The 21,162-nt window shown below is 38.4% G+C and overlaps 1 protein-coding gene across 2 annotated transcripts in view; it reads left to right on the top strand.

Moving 5' to 3' along the window:
* pcdh10b (protocadherin 10b) overlaps window positions 1-21,162 on the top strand; it is a 31,675-nt gene that overhangs the window by 2,639 nt on the left and 7,874 nt on the right. The window contains exons 1-4 of one of the 2 annotated variants that reach the window (XM_017703730.2): window positions 1-624; window positions 2,073-2,131; window positions 3,016-3,122; window positions 19,019-19,366. The exon at window positions 1-624 is cut by the window's left edge and continues 2,639 nt beyond it. In XM_017703730.2, coding sequence (XP_017559219.1) covers window positions 1-624; window positions 2,073-2,131; window positions 3,016-3,122; window positions 19,019-19,366 — 1,138 coding nt within the window. The remainder of the gene's footprint in view (window positions 625-2,072; window positions 2,132-3,015; window positions 3,123-19,018; window positions 19,367-21,162) is intronic. The other variant, XM_037540577.1, reaches the window with a different exon arrangement.

The following is a 21,162-nucleotide window of genomic DNA, read 5'->3' as shown; positions in this document are numbered from 1 at the left end:
TCCAAAGCCAAGGACGCTTCTCTGGACTTAACGCTGATCCTCATTGTGGCCTTGGGCTCCGTGTCCTTCATCTTCCTGCTGGCCATGATCGCGCTGGCCGTGCGCTGCCGCAAGGACAAGAAACTCAACGTGCACGCGGCTTTGCACTGCTGCTGCGCGTGCACGTGGTGCTGTGGCGGCGCGTGCGCGGGCAGCGGGAACGGAGGCGCGGGCGCCGGAGGTGGTTGCTGCGGGCGCCACTCGCGCTCCAGCAAAAAGAAGAAGAAGAAGAAGCTCAGCAAGTCGGACATCATGCTGGTGCAGAGCGGCGGAGGAGGCGGGAGCGGGAGCGCGCACAACGTCAGCGTGAGCGCGCCCTGTGGCGTCGGGAGCGCGCAGGTGCCCGTGGAAGAGTCCGGCAGCTTCGGCTCGCTGCATCGCAAGCAGAACTACTGCTACCAGGTGTGCCTGAGCCCGGAGGCCGCGAGCACTGACCTTATGTTCCTCAAGGCCTGCAGCCCGGCCCGCGGGGGCGCGCACGGAGACCCGGGAGCGCGCGCGGCGCTGGTCTCCGCGTACGGAGAGCAGCAACAGCAACAGCAGCAGCCGGACATCATATCCAATGGAGGGCTGCTCTCCAGTGAGGTGAGCATTAATTAGCGTTGATTAATGGAGGTTATTCTGTTAACTGACTCACTACTGGTCTAATAAAGTCAGCAAAGTGGCTTCCAATCAAACTCCAAAGTGCCAACATCCCCTTATTCACAACCTTCTATGTCAGTGGAGCTGCATAAATGGCGTATAATTATATGTTATATATAGTTTTATAAAATTCTATATAGCATAATATGATTTATGACATCATTAAAATATATAAAGCTGCATTAAATACCACACAATAAAGGCCAACGTGTTTTCTGCTTTAAAGAAAAAGTTAGGAGAACACAAAGTCTTTACATTGTAAGAAAGTTTTTACAGTGATGTTACAGCATATTATATATATATATATATATATATATATATATATATATATATATATATATACACACATATATTCAGTAGTGTTATAATCCCCAGTGTCCAGTGTGTAACTCAACGTATTGACATATTGTAAAGAAACTATTATTATACATCTGTTTCGATATTGGATCTACATTTTTGACTCTTTATCTAATATTTCTTCATCATATTATAATTACTAAATGTGAATGTAGCCCTTTGGCCCTTTGATATTACTGAAATGCTAGTGAAGCAACTCTGTTGCTGACTGACATGCAGTGAGAGCTGTTGAGTGAAATATGGAGCAGTTTATGTAACTGAGCCATTTTATGGCTGTTTGTCAGTTGAATTAAGTGCTCCTGAGGGATTCATCTGAATTATTATGAAATTAGTGGCTATAATGGTGGCACATAAAGCCTTATGGTGCAGTTTCTAAGCTCAAACAGAGAGCTGTTGGTTCTTCATGCTCCGCCCGTCCCCAAAAGTAGCTTTGCCTGCTGTATGGGTGTGTGAAGGCCTGCTCTCGGATAGGTGCTGCATGCTGAGTGCCGACAGCATTTGCGTTATCTATGCGGGTCACGGTGCTGCAGAGGCGCATGGAAACAAAGAGCCGTGTGTAGTGGAGCACTGCTTTAAAGGGTTCTAACCCACAGCACAAAGCCTGCTGCTCAGGGGACACATGCATAAAACCATCACAGGCCTCTTAACCATCATTATTAGTATTATTAGTAAACCATTCTAGACTTTCTTTGTTCTCCTAACTTTGGAAGAGTACACTCACAATTCCCAGTGTGATTCCGGGGTTTCAAACAACTCAACAAGGTCACAAGTTTGCTGACTTTATTAGCCGTTTGAACTCCAGGCTTATGATTTGTTTGTTAGCTTTAGGACAGATTAGTCAGTAATGATTCAGTAACTGTGAATGTTAATATAGTTGAGGAAATGACGTGTGGGCTTGCATACTGGGATCTTAGAGTCTGTGATTGTGGCTGTTCATATTACATAAATAAAGTCAGCAGTCAGTGTGATTGTTAGAATTTGTGTAACAGTTAAAAAATCTATATTTATTTTAAAGTGTATTGTCTCTCTTCCAGACGAAGCATCAGCGGGCAGAGCTCAGTTATCTGGTGGACAGGCCGAGGCGTGTAAACAGGTAAGTGCGTCACTTTTACACCTGCCAACCCAGTCATGTGACCCATTGGAATTTATTTATTTATTTTAGTTAGTTATTCCATTTTTGGCATCATTTGAAAATGCTTGTTGCCCTTTACATTGTTTGGAAATTTCATGATGAATGGACCAAAAGAAACAGCAGAAAATTACTTGATGAAAACATCTGGTTCCATTGACTTGCATTAAAAGTAAAGTGTGTTTTTTCATGTAAAGTTGCCATTTTGGAGATACCAGGTTGTCTTCTGACAGCAGTGATAGATGCATATGTATTGCTAAAACAAAACCTATATCTCCAAAATGGTAACTTTGGGAGAAGATAAGACGGATAATTACTTTTAGTGGAAGACCATTTAACAGGATTTTATTCCAAGCAATTTTGGACCATTTCTATTTTTTTCACCACTAAATATTCACACAAGGTAAAACAATTGGAATTTGTTCAAGTCTATGTTTTATCTTGACTATGATATCCACATTTTAAAAATTAAGTTGCCACAAAGGTTTCTTTGATATCATAGAAGAGCATCTTCTGGTCCAAATAGGCCTATTCAAATTATCTTTTTTTTAAAAGATGGTTCATCATTCATGGTATTGTAAAGTTAAAGATGCTGCACATGAAATTGTTCTACATCAGTTGAAGGTTTTGTGCTGAACATGTTATTTGCTTCTCACAAATGGACTTTGTCCTCTCAGCATCAAATGCTGCTCATTTTATGTTGAGTGTGTAAGTAGCGAGTATGTGAGGTGGTGTGAAGTAGCCATTTCATCTGTGAGCCGTGATAATAAGGTGGTTATATAAGAGTCATGCAGTACAGCAGTCAAAACCCTCCCTCTCTTTTCTCCTCTCCCATTCTTTCCTTCCAGCTCGGCCTTCCAGGAGGCAGATATAGTGAGCTCAAAAGACAGTGGGCATGGGGACAGTGAGCAGGGGGACAGTGACCATGACGCCACACATCGTGGACACTCCTCCGGTCAGTTTCCTCCGTCTTGCTCTCTTTTATCATTGTGCTCTGTGTCGTCACCAGAAGCCCTGATACTGTCGTGTTTTGATGTTAATGGTTTAGTTCACATGTTTCTCTTCTGGATTCATCTGCTTCAAATGATTTAGTGTTTCCCTGCTTGAACATACCAGAATAAGCCTTCAACCCGTATATTTATTCACATGTAACTAAAATATAAAGGGTTCTTTAGAGCAAGAACCACTTTTGTTCTCAATATTGAACCACAGCGTGGTCTTTTAAAGAAGACCAAGTTTTCTAAATTAGATGTTTAAAGACTTTTCACATGATGCTAATATGCCAACTGGTTGTTCCCTAGAACCACTCGTCTAGTCCCAGAACCTTTCATTTTAAGAGGCTGCTTGAAGTTGTTAGTGATCTAAGACTGATCTACAAACTGCCGTGATGGTATAAAACGGAATGCGTTGATTGAATTGAGGGGGGATGAAGTTACTATAGCAACCAGAGTTAACCCTTAGAAGTGTAGGGTTATTATTACTGTGGTTTGTCAGAACTATTTTGATGTAATTATTTATACATAATAATAACATAAGAATAATATAAGTAATTACATAGTAAGTAACATTGCATTGCACTTTAATTTACATCTAGACCTTTTTCTACTTAGTTTGATGCCAAATTGCAACAGAAACATGGCAGAAATGTAAAAAAATATACAAAATGTATACACTTGTTTCAGGGAGCTGTGAGTGTGAAGTAATTAAAATTAATTTCCATTATGCTTATTTCCAGCAACAGAACGTTGAGGTTCTTTCTTTTCTTCTAAGGGTTAACTTGGGACTTTGAGCTAACAGTTGCTTTACTAACAGAATAAACCAGAAAGCCAAGAATCCGAGTTGTTGATTCAGATGTTTTTAGAGCAGAAAGCACCCTAAACTGTGCAGGGTGGAGGAGCTAGAACAGCAGGATTGCAAAACATTGGCACATTGTAAAGCTCCGTGTTGAAGAGTGGTGCTGAAAGGACAGTGAAAGAGCCGTTAGCGTTGTGCTGTAGTTGGCTGAGAGTGTTTATCGCCACCATGCAGGCTTCAGACGCCGAGCAAATACACATTCTTCTTAAATATACTTTCTCCCTCTCTCTAATCTCTCACTCTCACTCTGTCTCTCTCCCTGCCTCTTTCTCTCTCACATACACCAGCAGTAAACCCCCAAAATCAGGCCTTGTCATGTCTCCTCAACATTCCTCGCTAAGCTAATGCACAGTGTGATGCTATCAGCTGTCCCGCAGGCTCCTGGCCTTGTTTAGATACGTGGGAAACTCTTCTCCGAACAATAGGCCCAGTGCTGAGAGTAATCCTGTTGTTTGTAAATACTTAGGGTTGTAATGAGGTTCTGCTCTAGTGTGACCTTCACTCGTCCACCAGCCACTCCAGGGATGCGGGGGAATTTAGATCAGGAATTTAGGGCTGGCGGCCTGTCGTTTGCTCTGTGGGAACGTGACCAAATAGGTTGAGCCTCGGACAAACGAGTGATTCATGGATGGCAAGCAACTAGTCACATCCTCCGGTCTCCTCTGTGCATCCATAACCAAGTATTGTGAGGCTGATGATACCTTATGTATTGCTTCATCAAAAGGAACACACACACCGCAAAATGTTAAGCTTTTAATGGTTTTAACAAAATTCCTGAAACACATAAATAAATTAACTTAGTATGGGGTATTTTTCACTTTGATGCCTATAAATGTTGAAGTTTTGTGTGTAAATGTGCAGACAGTCTTTCGTAGCTCCAAACAGCTGAACAATTGCTGAGCTAATATATATATATTATATATATAGCCAAATATTCTCTATAGGCTTTAAATCTGGACTGTTTTGTGTTTTCCATCATGTTAAATTCAGCAAGTGAACCATAATATGCATCAAAATAGCTGAAGTGTATTCTCTGTATGTATGTTCACTTAGGAAACCAACAACACATTGTATTTGAATTTGACCAGGGTGCACAAGCTTTTGCATATGACTGTATATACATACAGAACTATATATTTTCTTTTTTTCATGATTTAGTGCAGTTTTGCATTATAATAATAAGTACAAATAAAATTCTAAGGTCACATGTGTAAGGTCACATATAAATCTTATTATCCGATAAATAAGCATTAGTCTCATTGCAATTTCTAGATAATTTCCAGTTACTTTGTAGTTCTGCATTATATGCCTTGGTCTTTATTACTGAATTATGAACCTTGAGTTTAAAGGGTTAAAAAAAAAAAAAAAAAAAACACCCAATAATACTTAACAGATCAATTGCTAAGATCAGAGAGCAAGACAGTAATGGCAATAAAAGCTAACTTAGCTACATTTTATTGTTTTTTTCTGCTTTACTTCAACTCAAGACGGCCTTCTTAATGAGCTGATGAGTTGAATCAGTTGTGTTAGAGCAAAGTGTGGGGGGCAGAGGTCCTCCAGAACCAGGGTCAGGAACTACTGGGTCTTTAAAGTATCTAGACAGCCCAAAATGTGTGCTTGAGTCTGAGTTGCTGCTATTTTAAATCGGCATGAACGTATTTTATGTCGTTTCAAACAATCCAACCCCATGGAGACATACTGCCTGTCAAACATGTGCTCTGTTTTTAAAGTCTAAAATGTTTTCCTGTTACTTTGTAACCAATGCAGAAAAAAATAAATAAATAAATAAAATCTGCCAACATGAACTTAAAGCTACTCCATGATGATCATTTGGGTATAAATAGCTTCAACTTTCTCAGTGTTCATCAGTTTATCATCCTTGAACTGAAGAGAAGGTTTTGCCTATAATAATATTTGAACAGTTTTCCTTTCTAAACTATTGTCAAAAACACATAATGAAGCTCTTTTGGCCTAAAAGTGGTTTACACAAGCTGAAAGAGGATAAAATGTGTGGTATTTGACATCATTTCCAAGGTAGAACTGCCACCAATGTTTACATGTGATAATTTTTGTCTTTAATGTTGGAAAACATGCTTGTTGAAACCTATGAAAAATCTAAAACATTTGATGGGCAGTGTGCTCGAAACCTCTACATGCTGCTATTCTGAGCTTGCTTGGTCCCTTTTCTCTTAACCCCCACTCCCCCACCTCTCTGCCCCCATTCTACTGTCCCGCCTGCTTCTCTTATCCTCACCTTTCACAGCCTGGTACTCTGTGCCCTCCAAATGCGATTAAAGTCGTGAGAGTTTTCATAGCCTCCCATCATCCTTGTGTCAGCATTCGGCCTTCTATCGCTGTGCTGCAGCAGACAGAAAAGCGGTGTTACCCCACCCGTCAAAAGTTTGGGGACACATTGACTTTACTGTTAGGGTGCAAATATGTAAGAAATCAGAGCTTGAAGCTACTCTGTGTTAATCTTGTGGGTGTACTGTATTTATCTTCAGCACTCAGCTTCACATGTCTTCTTTGGTATGAAGAGCAGGTTTTGCCTAAATAATCATTTGACAGTGCTTCCCAAAAGTTTGGCCCAAACACCTGAGTGCTGATATCATAAGAAGGTGACAGATTGAGTTTAAGGAGTGCTTTTTGATCATTGTTCCATTTTTTTTAATGTGAAAAACTAAATAAACCTCCTGTGTCCTGCTAATAAAGAAAATCTGCTCTTTTAGTATTGAAAACTGATGTGTTCTCAAACTTTTGACGAGCTGTAGAGGTGACCAGGCCTCATCTCATGTAGCCTAATCATGACATAGCTGCACACAAATAAATACAACCAGAGAGATGCATCTGATTACCATTAATTTGTCTTTGGTTGAGCATATGCCCTCTGCTGTTATCCGGAGCACCATATGCTGTAAATGGAGTGCTCAGATGGACCGCCATGGCGTCTAATTTAGCCTAAAACAACAGAGCTTAAGCCATAGTGGGTTTTTTTTCTTCTTTTTTTTTGAGACATAAGGTCATGTTCGTAGCGGCAAGTCCATCTGGATGTTACGTCGTAAGCTATCTGTTCGCTTTTCCATCTCACGAGCTCTGTGCCGTTACAGAATCTCATTTTTTCCCCCTGATCTGTGTGCATGTTTTCTTCACTAGAATTAATTGTTTTGCTGTGAAGTATCTTGTTTAATTAAGATAATTGAAAGCGCGCTGGCTTGTCGGAGAGGACGTTCAGGGGCTCCTGCATTGTTCATTTTAATGAGAAGTTCTCTACTTATCCGTTTGGATTTATGTGCCACTACTTGTTTACCACCACCTTGTTTTTCGTTTTTTTTTTTGTCAGGATGTACTTTGTCAGGGCCTTTAAAATCCGAACGCTTTCTGTTAAATGCTAAAGCTCGTCTCAGGTTTGTAAATCCGCTCTCATTGTTATCGCAATGCCGCATCAGCGGCAGGTCACCGGTGCCAGTGCACAACAAGGCTGCCTTAAGTGTGGGATCTACTTAATTTGTGCTTTCTATGCAAAAATGCATTAAGGAAATTCAGACGAGGCAGTGTGTAATGCAGGTTTAATGCCACAGAGACGTTTTTCCACCAACGGTTTCTTTGCTAGATGATGTTCGGGCTGCAGATTGCAATGTAGTGCTGTTTTTTTTTACCCTTTCTGACTTTTCTTTTGTCCTGCCAATCCGCCACACTGCACCTAAATCCCTCATTTGGATTGCAGTTCACGGAGGCACCCAGAAACAGCTCACTGATCAGTAATTTATTTCTAGACCTGTGCATACCAATTAGCAAATGAAGGTTATTATCCCACCCGGGCTCTGCAGAGCTTCTGTCTGGAGAGCAGTGGAGCAAACCAGGAATGAAAGAGACGTTATAACGGGTCATTTCTTTCACGGGTGCACCTCCGTCTGCAGCGCTTCATGTTCTTCTACCTCTGCTCTACCCCTGCACATTTAAGAATACCAATTCGTCTTTATAAGCTCTTAAAAATAGAGGTTCTTTTTACCGATACCATGGACCACTCATTGTCCCCAAAGAACATTTCGATGGATGCAGTTCTTCACTGAACACTCTGAGAACCCTTTGCATGATTAAAAGGTTCTTTGCATGGTGAATGGCTCTTCAGGTTGATGGAGAACATGCTGTAGATGGTTCTATATAGAACCTTTTTGAAAAATGCACTCAAAAGGGTTCTTCTATTGTTACAAGCTTGATATCATAACAATAGAAGAAACATTTTTGTTGTTATAGAATCCTGTTCAAAAAGGTTCTATATAGAACCATCTATAGCACATTCTTAAGTACTGTTTAATAATGCAAGAAACCCTTTATTCAGGCAAGGGTTCTTTCAGTGTCCATTGTGTAACTATAGATTTTTAAGATTGTACTTTATAGATGGTTCTATAAAGGATGAAAAAGGGTTTTTCAACTGTTACACGCTTGACATCAGGACAATAGCCTTTTTGGTGCTACATAGAACCCTTTTCAAAAGCACCATCAATCAAGATTCCATCAATCTGAGGAACCTTTTCACCATGCAAAGAATTCTTTAATCATGTAAAGTGCTGTTTAAGTGTTCATGGTTCTATGTAGATACATTTTCCTTACAAAAGAACCCCAGAAGACCCATCTTTTTAAGTGTGTAGAACCATCCAAGCTAAGAAGCCTTTAGAATCTTTGTTTTTATGAGTGTCTCATTAGCTGTAAACAACCTTCAAAACAGGTTGCTAAAGGCTTCTTTGTGTGATGCAAAAGAGAAACCACTTCTATTTCCTTAGTAAACTTTCCTTAGAAGATGCTTTAGAGAACAATCCTAGTTGAGCTTATTGAAGTTCAGAGGTCCTCCCCATATTCTAAAGGTGGTAGGAAGAACCTTTCAGTTGGTTCACAACCATTACATTATCTGAAGGTTCTTCACACTCATTATGATTGGGGGGGGGGCTAATAGTGGTTCTATGTTATTGCTGAAAAAACTCATCAGACATGTTCTTCTCCTCTTCACACACCTTTAAAGAGTTCATTGGTGAAGAACTTTTATTACATAATGTCAAAGTTCTTTATCAAGTAGATGGTGTTCCTAGAACCATCTTAGACAAAAAGTATTTAGGAACGTTCATTTTTGAGTGCGCTGCGATGTTTATTTAGATTTTTTCCGTTAAAAATAAAAGCATCCTTTTAAAAGTAACAGCCCCTGAAGAGCACTGCAATTAAAGAACTGCAACTGAAGAACCACATTTAATTCTTTAAAAATACTTAAAATGGATGGTTCTTTAGAGACCATGCTTGTAACAGAGATGTGCAAGTGTGAGGTTTTCTAGCCCCTCTCTCCAAACTCCATATTGTTGCTGTCCAAATAGTAAAATAAAATGAATATTAATTATTTTTTGTGATTTTTAGTTTTCTGCATAGTTTGAAATTACCAGGTCTCCTTTAAATTGTCTTAAAATTTCATGATGGTAGGACAAATAGAAATGCTCCAAAATTTCTTAAAAGTAAAATATCTTAACATTAACTTTCATTGAAAGTAAAGAGCATTTTTGCCCTCTCCTGTAAAGTTACTATTGGAGAAACTTGTTTTTCTTTGGACAGCGTTGAAATTTTTCTGCAACATAATTCCCTTTATATTTTAATGGTGGGGAATAAAGAGAGCGATGCTACATAAGTACACAGAGCATTTAATTCATAAAATGTCTGGATGTGTGTTTGAATGTCACAAATTTTGTACCAGCAAATTTGTACCAATATTGGTAGAAAATACTAGATCAGATATCAGAGAGAAAATAAATCAATAAATAATGCATGAGAGCCAGACCTGTAACAAATCTGTCCTGAAACAGCACTCACTCACTGTGAGATGTGGTGTTGTTGGCTGTGTTTTTCCTCCTGTGGGGTTAATAGAGTGGCTGAGTAGATTGTACACGATTGCCTACATCACTCTCTTACCGATACCATTCTAGATACATCTTCTTTAAAAACTACTAAGCTTTACAATAAGCACTTAATTACATTGAGCATCTACAATCTCTAAAATAAAGGTCTCACAAAGGGTCCACTGAGTGATGCTCTTGAAGAACCACTTAGTTAAATTAGTAGTTTTTAAATAAACATATTAATGTCACTGCTAGTATTGTTTCACACTATAAGAAAAGAAAAAGTGGTGCCATCTTTAGATACAATAAAAATTATTAAGTGTCAAAGAGGAGATTCTTTTGAGTTTTTTGACAACTTTTTAACAGGTTGTTCCTAGAACCATCCAAGCTGAGAAGCACTTAGGAACCTTTACTTTTCAGTATGTATTCTCAACAGCTATTAACCTTTTGAATACCTTAATATAATATAAAGGTTTTGTACCAGTGGAAGAGTTCTTCCTAGGACCTTTTCATTATGTGGAGGTTCTCTATGGTACTCTAAAGATTTTATTTTATATTATTTTTTATTAAAACAATTTCCTTTTTAAAGGAAACAATAGTGGTTCTTCTATGGCATTACACAAATACAAAAATATTTGGTACCAATTTAACAGTTCTTTCTAGAACCGTTTCATTATGTAGGCATTCTCTGTTGTTTCTTTAAAGAATGTTTTGAGGCTGTAAACAATAGGGGTTATGTTTTTTTTTAGGAAACCAGTAGTGGTTCATCTATGGCATTATGCACATATAAATGTGTTGTGCCAATTTAAGAGAACCTTTTCCTAAAGTGGAGGTTCTCTATGGTTCTCAAAAGAATGTTTGTAAGAAAAACAATAGGATATCTAGTTTTTTTACAAGAGAACAGCAGTGGTTCATCTATGGCTATGTGCAAAGGTTGTGTACCAATTTAGCAGCTCTTTCTGGAACCTTGTCATTATCTAGAGATTCTCTATGGTTCTCTAAAGAATGTATTTTAAGGAAACAACAGTGGTTCTTGTTTTTACGGAACCAATAGGGGTATCTTTTATGGCAATTAACAGTTCATCCTAGAACCTTTTCATTATGTGTGGTTCTTTATGGTTCTCTGAAAACGTTTTACAGGGAACCAATAGTGATTCTTCTATGGGACAGTGCAAAGAATCCTTTTTGGCACCTTTATTTGGAAAATGCAGAGGGTTCACTTTTCAAAGTGAATTGCTTCAAATTCAAAAGGCTAATTTTAAATCTGAGAAACTTTGGTTTTAGTTTTCTGAGAAACTAAAGGTTTTACAATCCATCAGTGTCAGAGAAGGTAATGTGCTAAAGATCTGAGAAAAACAGGGTGATTTTTTGAAAATTAGGAGTTGTACTGCCATCCAACCCAAGACACACACACACACACACACACACACACATACATACATATATATATATATATATATATATATATATATATGTACATTAATAAATAAACCAGTTTTCTCCAGTCCCAGTTCAGTAAGTCTGTTGCTGAAATGTTCCTTGGATATTTTCTAACCCTTCTCTCCGAACCCGGCTGTAAATCCATGACATAATTGCTTTTACAATTTACCGGTGGGGGAAGAAAGACAGTGACACCGTATGAATACACAGAGCATTTAATTTCATAAAATGTCAGGAGATATCGAGATGTCTCGCTGGGATTAGAAGGCGAGGAAGAGTCTGTTGGCCTTTGAGTGTCTTATCTTGCTCTCTCTAAATATCAAACTCCTCCTCACAGTTTCTTGTCTATCGCTTGGTCTTCCTGTCTCTCTCTCTCTATTTCCCTCTCTCACTTTTCTTTGCCATTAAAATTGGCTTGTGCTAGTGAGGATATTTCAAATGTCCATCACTTATGTAAAAGTTAGCTGCATTTGATGACTAAACAGCGTCTCACTTGTTGCCTCCTGCTTGGCTGAGACCTGCAGCCCAGCCCATAAGGCCTTGTCTTAAGCAGACTGTTTGCATATTGTGTTGAATGACTCTAATCCTCTTTAAAAGCAGGAAAAAACCCAAAGTCTGCATGTGCTGACCAGTCTTCTGTCTGAAGGGCTAGTCAGAGGATTAAAAACCAGGGCCCCCACCCCCCACCCCCCACCCCCCCATGGAAACCCACACACACAGAGCACTGAGAACCACCAGCATCGGCACTTTGAGCTGCTTAGAAAAAGGAAAAAAGAAAAATAGATAAAACACACACACACACACACAATATTAATGCGGCAGCTGTAATTACTGACTGTTTTTGACATGGAGGAGTTTTGAGATGGGGCTGAGGGGGGATTTGGAACTACTCAGCTTTTTAGACTCACACACACACACACACACACACATATGCAGTGGAACGGCTTACACCTGCTGGGCTGATAACAGGACTTAAAAAAAAGGAAAAGAAGTCTTGGGGAACAGTCAGGCCCGGCTAACAGGATCTGCTTGCTCCCGCTGACTTTGCATGTCGCACCTTTGTGGCGCAGCTTCTTGGCTTTCCGATTCGTTCGGTTATTCTGCTATTAAAGCGACGGGTGGCTCAGAAGCCTCAGATTAAACACGGCTAAGCAGAATGCATTTGTAGACCAGAGCTGAGGTGAACAGCATTGAAGCCACATGTGAATCTTCCTTTCTCTGGCTTGTTTGTGGTGAACTCTTTGAATTGGGCAGTCGTGCTCATGTTGATGTTGAGAATAGAGGTCTACACTGTTAGAAATAAAGGTGCTTTAGGTACATTTATGTTCCCTGACTAAAGGTACCGAGATGTACCCTTGAGAGTGCCACTCCAGTGAAAAGAGGGGAACTGCTCCAATGACAGTTTATTGCCTTTACTTCTGAGAGTGTGTTTGGGATGTTTTTATTTTTCTTGAATAATATTGGATTAGTTTATTAATATTTGAAGGAATCCAGTCATGTGCAACAGTTTGAACACTTCTGATCAAATTATGCATTTTCTTTGTGAAAAAAATTGGAATACGTAAGCTACAGAGAACTTAAGTATGGCCATTTTAGTGCACATTTTCTCTTTATTTGCTGTGTTTAACATACTGGAAACTATACAACATAAAATATGGCCACATAAATGTATTGTTTTCCCCCAACATGTGAATTTAACAGTAACTGTGTGTTAAAATCTACCTAGAAAATCAAAAATCATGTCAATCAATTTGACCAAAGGTGCAAAAACTTCCACATATAACTATACAGTGAAAAAATAACAAAATAAATAAATGAAAAATAGTATTGGCTCAAATTATATGAAGCAATGACATATATCAGAATACAAAGACAAATCAGTGAACAGAAAAGAGTAAAATGTATCAAAGCTAAATAAATTTGATAATTAGATATATTTTGAAAAGTTTAAAAGCACACTCTTACAAAAAGATGTTTCTTCAAGGGATCTTTAGTAAGGAAAAGGTTTCTATATGGAACCATGAACACTTAAAGAACCCTTTCATGATTGCTTCATGAAAAGGTTCTTCAGATTTTGCTGTAGATGGTTTTAGAAAAGGGTTCTACTGTTCTTCTGTTGTTATGATGTCAAGCTTGTGATAATGGAAGAACCCTTTTGGGTGCTATGTAGAACCTTTTTTGAAAAGGTCCTATGTAGAACCATCTACAACATATTCTTAAGAACCCTTTCATAATGCAAACCATGCAAAGGGTTCTTTGAGTCTTCATAGTTCTTTATAGATGCCTTTTTAAATAAAGTACCCTTGAAAAACTATAAGTTTTAAGTTTATATGCACCAATACTTTTCCAAACTGTATTTTAGGGAGGTGTTTGCAGAAGATCAGAATCTACAGTTGGAAACAGTAGGTTAAAACTGAAGCAAGGAGAACACTGGGGTTGATCTAGAGTTGAGAAAGTATTTTGGGAAGTTGGCCTTCTTCAGTAGAACTCTCTTCTTATCTAGAGTGTGGATACAATTATGAACTTAGGGACTTTTGTTCTGTAATAGCTATTGGCCTAAATTAGATGCTGACTGCAGTTGTCATGGTGACTAAACAGATAAGATTTAGGGTGTTTCTCTGCCCCTGGTCACTACACTGGTCACGTATGGCATATAGTAGGAGGGCCAGCACATCATTTCTTCAGCAACACGTTTACGGTGGATGCAACAGTTTCACACCAGTTAGCTTCAGCAAAAGCTTGACTTTCAGAGTAGAGAGTGGAGTTTATTTAGTTCATGTTCTGTCTGTCAACTCAAGCACTTAGAGAAAGGAAAAAATGTCCATCTGATTTGGGGCTCTCAAAATTGTAGGTACAGGTATGTTTTTGGAGTAGTAACATCGACATAATCATGCTATAAACATGTCATATGTTGACATGCGTTTCCTTGTTAAAGAAAAAGCTTTTACATGTACTTAAAATTTGATTTAAAATGAAAAGTATGTATTTGTTTGCATGCTTATTCTTATACTCAATGAAAAACTTAAGTGTATTTCCATTATAATTGAGCTGTGATTGAATGTATATTAAGTGCTTTTGGGTGCTTAGGATGATTTAAGTTGCACTTATGTAGAATAAAGTGGACACAGTGTGTGTTATAACACAACATATATTATCAAATCCTACTGTATGCTGCTTGCAACTAAGATGCACTATAAATTCTATTTCAATATCAGTAAATACACTTCAGTACATTAATTAAATATATTTTGGGAATAACGAAACACAATTTAACTTATATTTAAATCATGTTGAAATGCATTCTTTTCTCTTATAAATTGGACTTATGTTGCAAAGAAGTTAACCTCAGCGATTGCTAATACACAAATTTTGGTACACTTAAAAATTATTTTGACTCTTGTGTCTTTAGTTGTTAGTTTTAGTAACTAAAATACACCAAAAATATACTAAAGCATCTTTTAAAAGTCACTGTTTTAAAATATACTTTATAAATAATACACTTAAATTGACTACAATTAAGTAAATGCTTTTGTTGAAATATTTAAAATGTGTTAATTTAAAAATGTATGACATGTTTATGGCAGGGTTATGTCAATGTTATGTAGAAAGATTTAAGTGTGATTTTAGTTGGGAATAACACTTTTTTCTTTCAGACAACTCAGTTTTTGCATCACACTGGGGTGAAAGGTGCTGAGAGGAACAGGAAAGAGAGAGAAAGAAAGAGCTAGGGTTTATCTCCAGGGTTAGTTCTTCCATCTACCTAGCTTTGATCTCGAACAGAAGAAAGAGGGAAATGTATGGGGAGAAATTAGTGCATTCAGTAAATTGCTGAGCTCCTTTTCTGTGTGTGTGTGTGTGTGTGTGTGTGTGTGTGTGTGTGTGTGTGTGTGTGTGTGTTCTCCCCACATGCTTTGATCAGGGTAATTCGACATATTAATTCACTCCAAAAACGGAAACGGCGTAGAAGCCAATCTCCCCATGCTTGAAGCCTGCGGTGCTGAAGCCATTTCATGCTCACAGCTTTAAATATGGTCAAATTGAATGACATATTATATTTCATCAGGATTTGTACGTTTCTAATTCTCGAATAAGTCTGGAAATGTCGGAGGCGTCAGCTTCGCCTTGCCATCATTAACGACCTCAATGTGACTTTAAATGACATCTCATTCCTCTGCGCTGAGAAAGTACCAGAAGGGACCAGAGAAGTGTGAAGTGACTCACTGATTTTCTTTAAATAACAAGGAGAAAATAACTCTTACATTATTGTTAACATAACGCAGGTATGTGCTAATGGTTTAACAGCTTCAGGTTTGTCACAGTATCTTCCTTGGTGTGAGGAGCAGAACAGTTTTATGGTTCAAACTATTTTTAAGCGCACATTTTGAAGCTCTTTGGCCCAAAGTTTTTTTTTTGTTTGTTTTTTTAAACGCCTGAAAGGTGTGAGTGCTGACATCAAAACATCAAGATAAAATGGGTGGCATTGTTCCCAAGTTAGCACTGTCACTAACTAAATTTACATTTGTGGCATTTGGCAGATGCTCTTATCTAGAGCAACTTACAGTTTGATCATTTTACACAGGAGGGCAAAAGTATTGTTAGGAGTCTTGCCCTAGGACTCTTATTGGTATCATGTAGGGTGTTTACCCAACCGGGGATTGAACCCCAATCTACAGCGTAGAAGGCAGAGGTGTTACCCACTACACTACACCTATCTAAAGTTATCATTTTGGAGGTGGGCTGGAGGTTAGGGAAGGTTGCCAGTTCGATTCCCAGTGCCAACAGTCCATGACTGAGGTGTCCTTGAGCAAGACACCTAACTCCCAACTGCTCCCGTGGATAGGGTGGATAGGGCTGCCCACCGCTCCGGGCAAGTGTGCTCACTGCCCCTAGTGTGTTTGTATTCACTAGTGTGTATGTGGTGTTTCACTTCATGGATGGGTTAAATGCGGAGGTGGAATTTCCCTGTTTGTGGGATTAAAAAAAGTATCACTTAACTTAACTTCCGACATCAGCAATATGTTGTTATTACAAACAGACAAAGGAAACATTCACTTCTGTTGTAAACTATTTAAAAAATGTACTTATCCCCAAATGTTTGATGCACAGTATTCACACAATATGTACACTCATAACACTCATGTATTTTAAATGAAATTATTTCATGTTTCATGTTTCATGTAAGATTTTTGTTTTTCCCCAGTTTTCTCCTCAGTGTAGCGTGTTCATTTGCATCCCTTAGCTAGACCTCCTCTCAGCTTTAGAGGATGAATGATAGCACAAAATGTAAAGCTCCACTGCATCTTTTCAAACTGCCACTCAATGGCTCAACACACTTGGAGGGGAACACTAACTTTCAATTCTCTAACATCAGTTAACAGGCCCCTGTGTTGGTCAGCATCTCCCAGAGTGATGGGGGACGGGACGACCATCTCAACCCATCCAGATTCCAGTGTTGCTTCCTTGGACTTCTGGCCACGAATGGCTATAGCATCACCGCGAATAAAACACCCCATAAAAGATATTTAATCAATGGTTTCCAAATACAAATGAAAAGAATCTAACAGAGCAATACATTATTAATTAGTCCATAACTGCTAATTCATTTCCTGGTAATGATGTCTGAAATGGAGAAGTACTTTGTAAGATGTTTGGCTGGTATAGATCACTCTGCAATAGAGTGGCAAGTACTTTCTAAATTGCTAATGGCACCCGGTATTTCACTGATACAATGTTTTTGAAGCATTTCGTCTTTGTTAGAACAAAACGTCATATCTCCCATATGACAACTTTACAGGAGAAGGAAGAACTATTGTTTAGTTGTAGTGGAAGTTAATGTAAAATAGTCCCCCCCCCCCCCCCCCAAATAATTTTGTGCCATTTCTATTGGTCCATTCATCATGTCATTTTCACACAATTCAAAGGTTATTTGAAGTTTTCAAATTGTCCAATCAAAATAAATAAATAAATACATAAATAAATAAACAAATGGCAAAAATGGAAAAAACTCTGAAATCTGATCTGTTTAGTCTCAATGACACTTCAGTATGGCCTGAATTTAGGACAGCAGCTATAACAGAATAACAGCTCCTAACTTCATAATCTTATCATTAACGCCAGATCATGAAACAGTGTCACACAAACATCCTAACTAGACTAAACTTCCTAAGTACTGTCCTAGCTTTAGCCAACAGTGTCCTAATTTCTGTTTAAGCATCTGCTTCTATTGCTTTTAGGCAGCTGTGTCAGGCAGCATCGTTCACTAAAAGCATAATTACGCTACATTTATGTATACTGTAAAATGCTGCTTTCACTGTGAGATGTTATTTATATTCTATTTTAAAAATCTCAGTCACTGCAGAATCCACTATCCCCCTTATTGCCTTCTTGTGTTATTGTTGATGATAAAATATTATGTCATGGTGGTGAATAATAAGTAGGCAGAGCTGAACATGTGTCTGTTTATTTGGAGGAATAATGTTAGTGTTGTTGTCTTAATCGTTTGGGGAATGGAGACTGAAACTGAAGAGCAATGAGACTCTGAAAAACAGCAGGATCATGGGATTGTCTTACAAAGCAGGATTTCCTCAGATACCATTTTACAATAATATGATCTGGAGTTGTAATAATTCTCTATAAATGTGAAAAATTGTGATAAGCAGTCTTTCAAAAACTCACAAGTACAATACCCAGTCAGTGTTCCATATAAAGTTAAATGTGCAGTGAGTTCAGTGACTAAAACAGCTTTTTAGAAAATGGAAGCAACTTAAGGCTTACTTTGATCTAACCTGGGGTTTTTGATCACTTGTTATTGCTTTAACAGCTTATGTGTCATGGGACTTTGGATAATAAACAGCTCTTGGACCAATCAGGGGCAGCCTGCTGAAGGACATGGTCCATTTTGAGTCACTTTTTTCTTCATGATGTCAGTCAGCTGAAAAAAAAAAAGTTTTAGTTGTGGAAACAAATTTATTTTGTTTACAGTGTATTTTATAGAATTTTTATTAAGGATTTTATTAAGTTCAGTTTAATAAATAAGTTTAATTACCTTTCTAAATGGTTCATTCTCTGTGCATTAAGCTTCATCCATTGTGATCTGTATTAGTGCACATTTGGAGGTCTGTAATGTGAAAACCACCAATGAGCTGTAATTAGTTGTAATAGTACAGACTAAACACTTTGTCAAAATCTGTACTTTATAGAGAATTATTACAACTTCACATCATATTACTGTAAAATTGTATTTGATCCTTATGATCGCTAAGTGTCAGGTGAGCTCTGGAGTTTAATAAGTCATCATCGCTAATTAAATGCAAAAAATTGATAAACAGTCTTTTAATAAGTCACAAATTCAATACCACAATATGCAATGACTTAGTAAGTCAGCATTCCATGTAAAGTTAAATGTGCAATGAGTTCAGTGACTAAAACAACTTTTTAGAACATGGAAAACAGCAGTATTATTGACTTATTAAACTCGCTATTAGTTCTTAATGAATTAACTTCAATCAAACAATAAACTAAATGCTGCCTATAACCTGTAGCGACTCAATGTTGTCAATTATATATCAAAAAGACATGAATTTAGATGGTAACACAGAGGTAACACAGATTTCTGTAAAGCGTCCATAAACCATAGAGAGTTCATTGCATTTAGAACTGAACCCCTTTCTTTCTTTCCACACAGGAGCAGATTTGTTCTCGAACTGCACGGAGGAGTGTAAAGCCCTGGGTCACTCGGACCGCTGTTGGATGCCCAGCTTCGTGCCCACAGAGTCCCGGCAGGGCGCGGATTACCGCAGCAACCTGCACGTTCCGGGCATGGACGCCGTGCCCGACACTGAGGTATTTGAAGGCGATTTGATCGTGGGCGATCACTCATCATTCTCCACCTTCGGCAAAGAGCCGCCACTCCACACACACCAACACCACCAACACCCTCACCAACAGCACCTCCACGCCTCCACGCTAGACAGGAGAGAGTGCGATGCGCTTCTGTCAAACTCGCGCACGCCTTACAAAGCCAACTATCCGTGTGAGTATCCCAGCCCAGAGAGATACCCATCCACTCTCTCTATACCTCTCTGTACCTTACCTCCCTCTCTCTTTCCCACTATCTGACTTTCTCCTGGCAAGGGTGGCGTTAGCATATGGCAGAGTGAGGCAAGTTCCATACAACAGCAGTGTGATAAAGATGATCTAGCTTCAGATTTACTGTGCTTAAATCCATGCCATGCCCACAAATACATTCTTTCTACAGGGTTTACAGCATTTGATGGGTTCCTATTTTGATTTTTGGCTCCTTGCAAGGTTTTGTGTTCTTGCTGTTAGGGAACTTTTCCTCCACTGTTGCGTTTGACGTAAACACTCTACAAATACATTCAAATTGAACTGTATTGGAAAATCTCACTTAATCAAATTAAGAACTTTTGTCAAAATATCTCAATTTGTGTTTTAGTCATTTCAAATTACATTCAAAATGTGTTTTGAAATGCATTGTTGAGAAAGACTGATGTAATTATAATTAGGGATAATTATCTGACCAATTAAGCAGTACATTGTCTGACTAGCTAAGTTACCAGTGGCTCAGAGCAACATTTTGTCTGTGCTTTCTTTTTTTGCAGCAATGTTACTATAATCACAAATACAAAGTAAATTCAGCAATGCTATAGCAACTAGTGGTGGAAGCTATAATGTTGACTTAGTTAGCTAGCTAGCAGCCTCAATCGCATAACAAAAGAACTGCCTGAAAACGTAGCAGTTTTACTCTATACACCCATGCAAGATAACTGCAACATATCAATAAATCTTAATCTTTAATCTTAGTTTTTGAAAGCTGTGCATTAATTTCTCATTAGGTTGATTTTTTTGCCAACATTCTGTAAAAACTATCTGAATTTGCAACAGTAGCAATGCATTTGTGGGTGGGGCATGAACACGTCAATTCGACTGATTGGGAATCTGTGATTTGGACCTGCAGGACAGCACTGAGTGCAACCTCAAAAACCTGGTTTGTAACTCACTCACTCATGTTTAGCAAGCGGAAACTTAACCACAAGTAAGCACCATTAAACTTTCTCTAAATAAGGAACTTTTCTCAAAAAACCTCCAAAATAAGTGACTTACAGGAGATACAAAACACAGTTTTAATGTTCAATGTAACAATGTAAGGTTTAATGTTGGTATGAAAGTCATGAATTTTTGAAATGTTGTAAATTAAATGTTCAAATCTTCTAAAATGTAAATAAATAATGACTAGAACAAAAAAAAGTAGTACAATATTCTTCCCTACTCTGTAAGTGAAACTCAGTATGAGGATGGGTCTCTAAGCTAGGTAGGGAAGGGGAGGTAAAACTTGGTCTTATTGGTTAAAATTATTTTCCCCGCCCACATGTCCACACAAAAGCCAGAAGACATTTGAGAGGAAAATGACGAAAGAAAAGAAAACAAGAATTTTGCCTTTTAAATAATGATGCGATGAATCATGACTGTTAAGCTAAAAAATCTGAAAAGGCTTTTTCATGCTAAAGATAGATACGTTGCGACATCACTCTGCCATGTGCCAGGTTTCTGTGAAACGCCACTGCTGGCTTCCAGCTAAATTCAGTCCCTTTTTCCGAGATCCTCCTGAACTCTCTGGCGTGAAGTGCTATTCCACTCTCCTTCCGCTCTTCCCTCTGCTCCTCCATCCACTCTTCCTTCAATCACATTCCTGCATTTCCTCCTCCATCTCACCACCGTTCACTTCCTCTTCCATCCTTTTCTGCTCTCATTAATGTTGGATTTAAACTCGGATTCAAATGAATGTTCTAGTTCATGCATCCATAATCC

The sequence above is a fragment of the Pygocentrus nattereri genome, chromosome 8 (genome assembly GCF_015220715.1).
Source record: "Pygocentrus nattereri isolate fPygNat1 chromosome 8, fPygNat1.pri, whole genome shotgun sequence".
NCBI classification, from domain to species: Eukaryota; Metazoa; Chordata; class Actinopteri; order Characiformes; family Serrasalmidae; genus Pygocentrus; species Pygocentrus nattereri.
The sequence above is the reverse complement of the archived record's forward strand: the minus strand, read 5'-3'. Positions and strand labels throughout refer to the sequence as shown.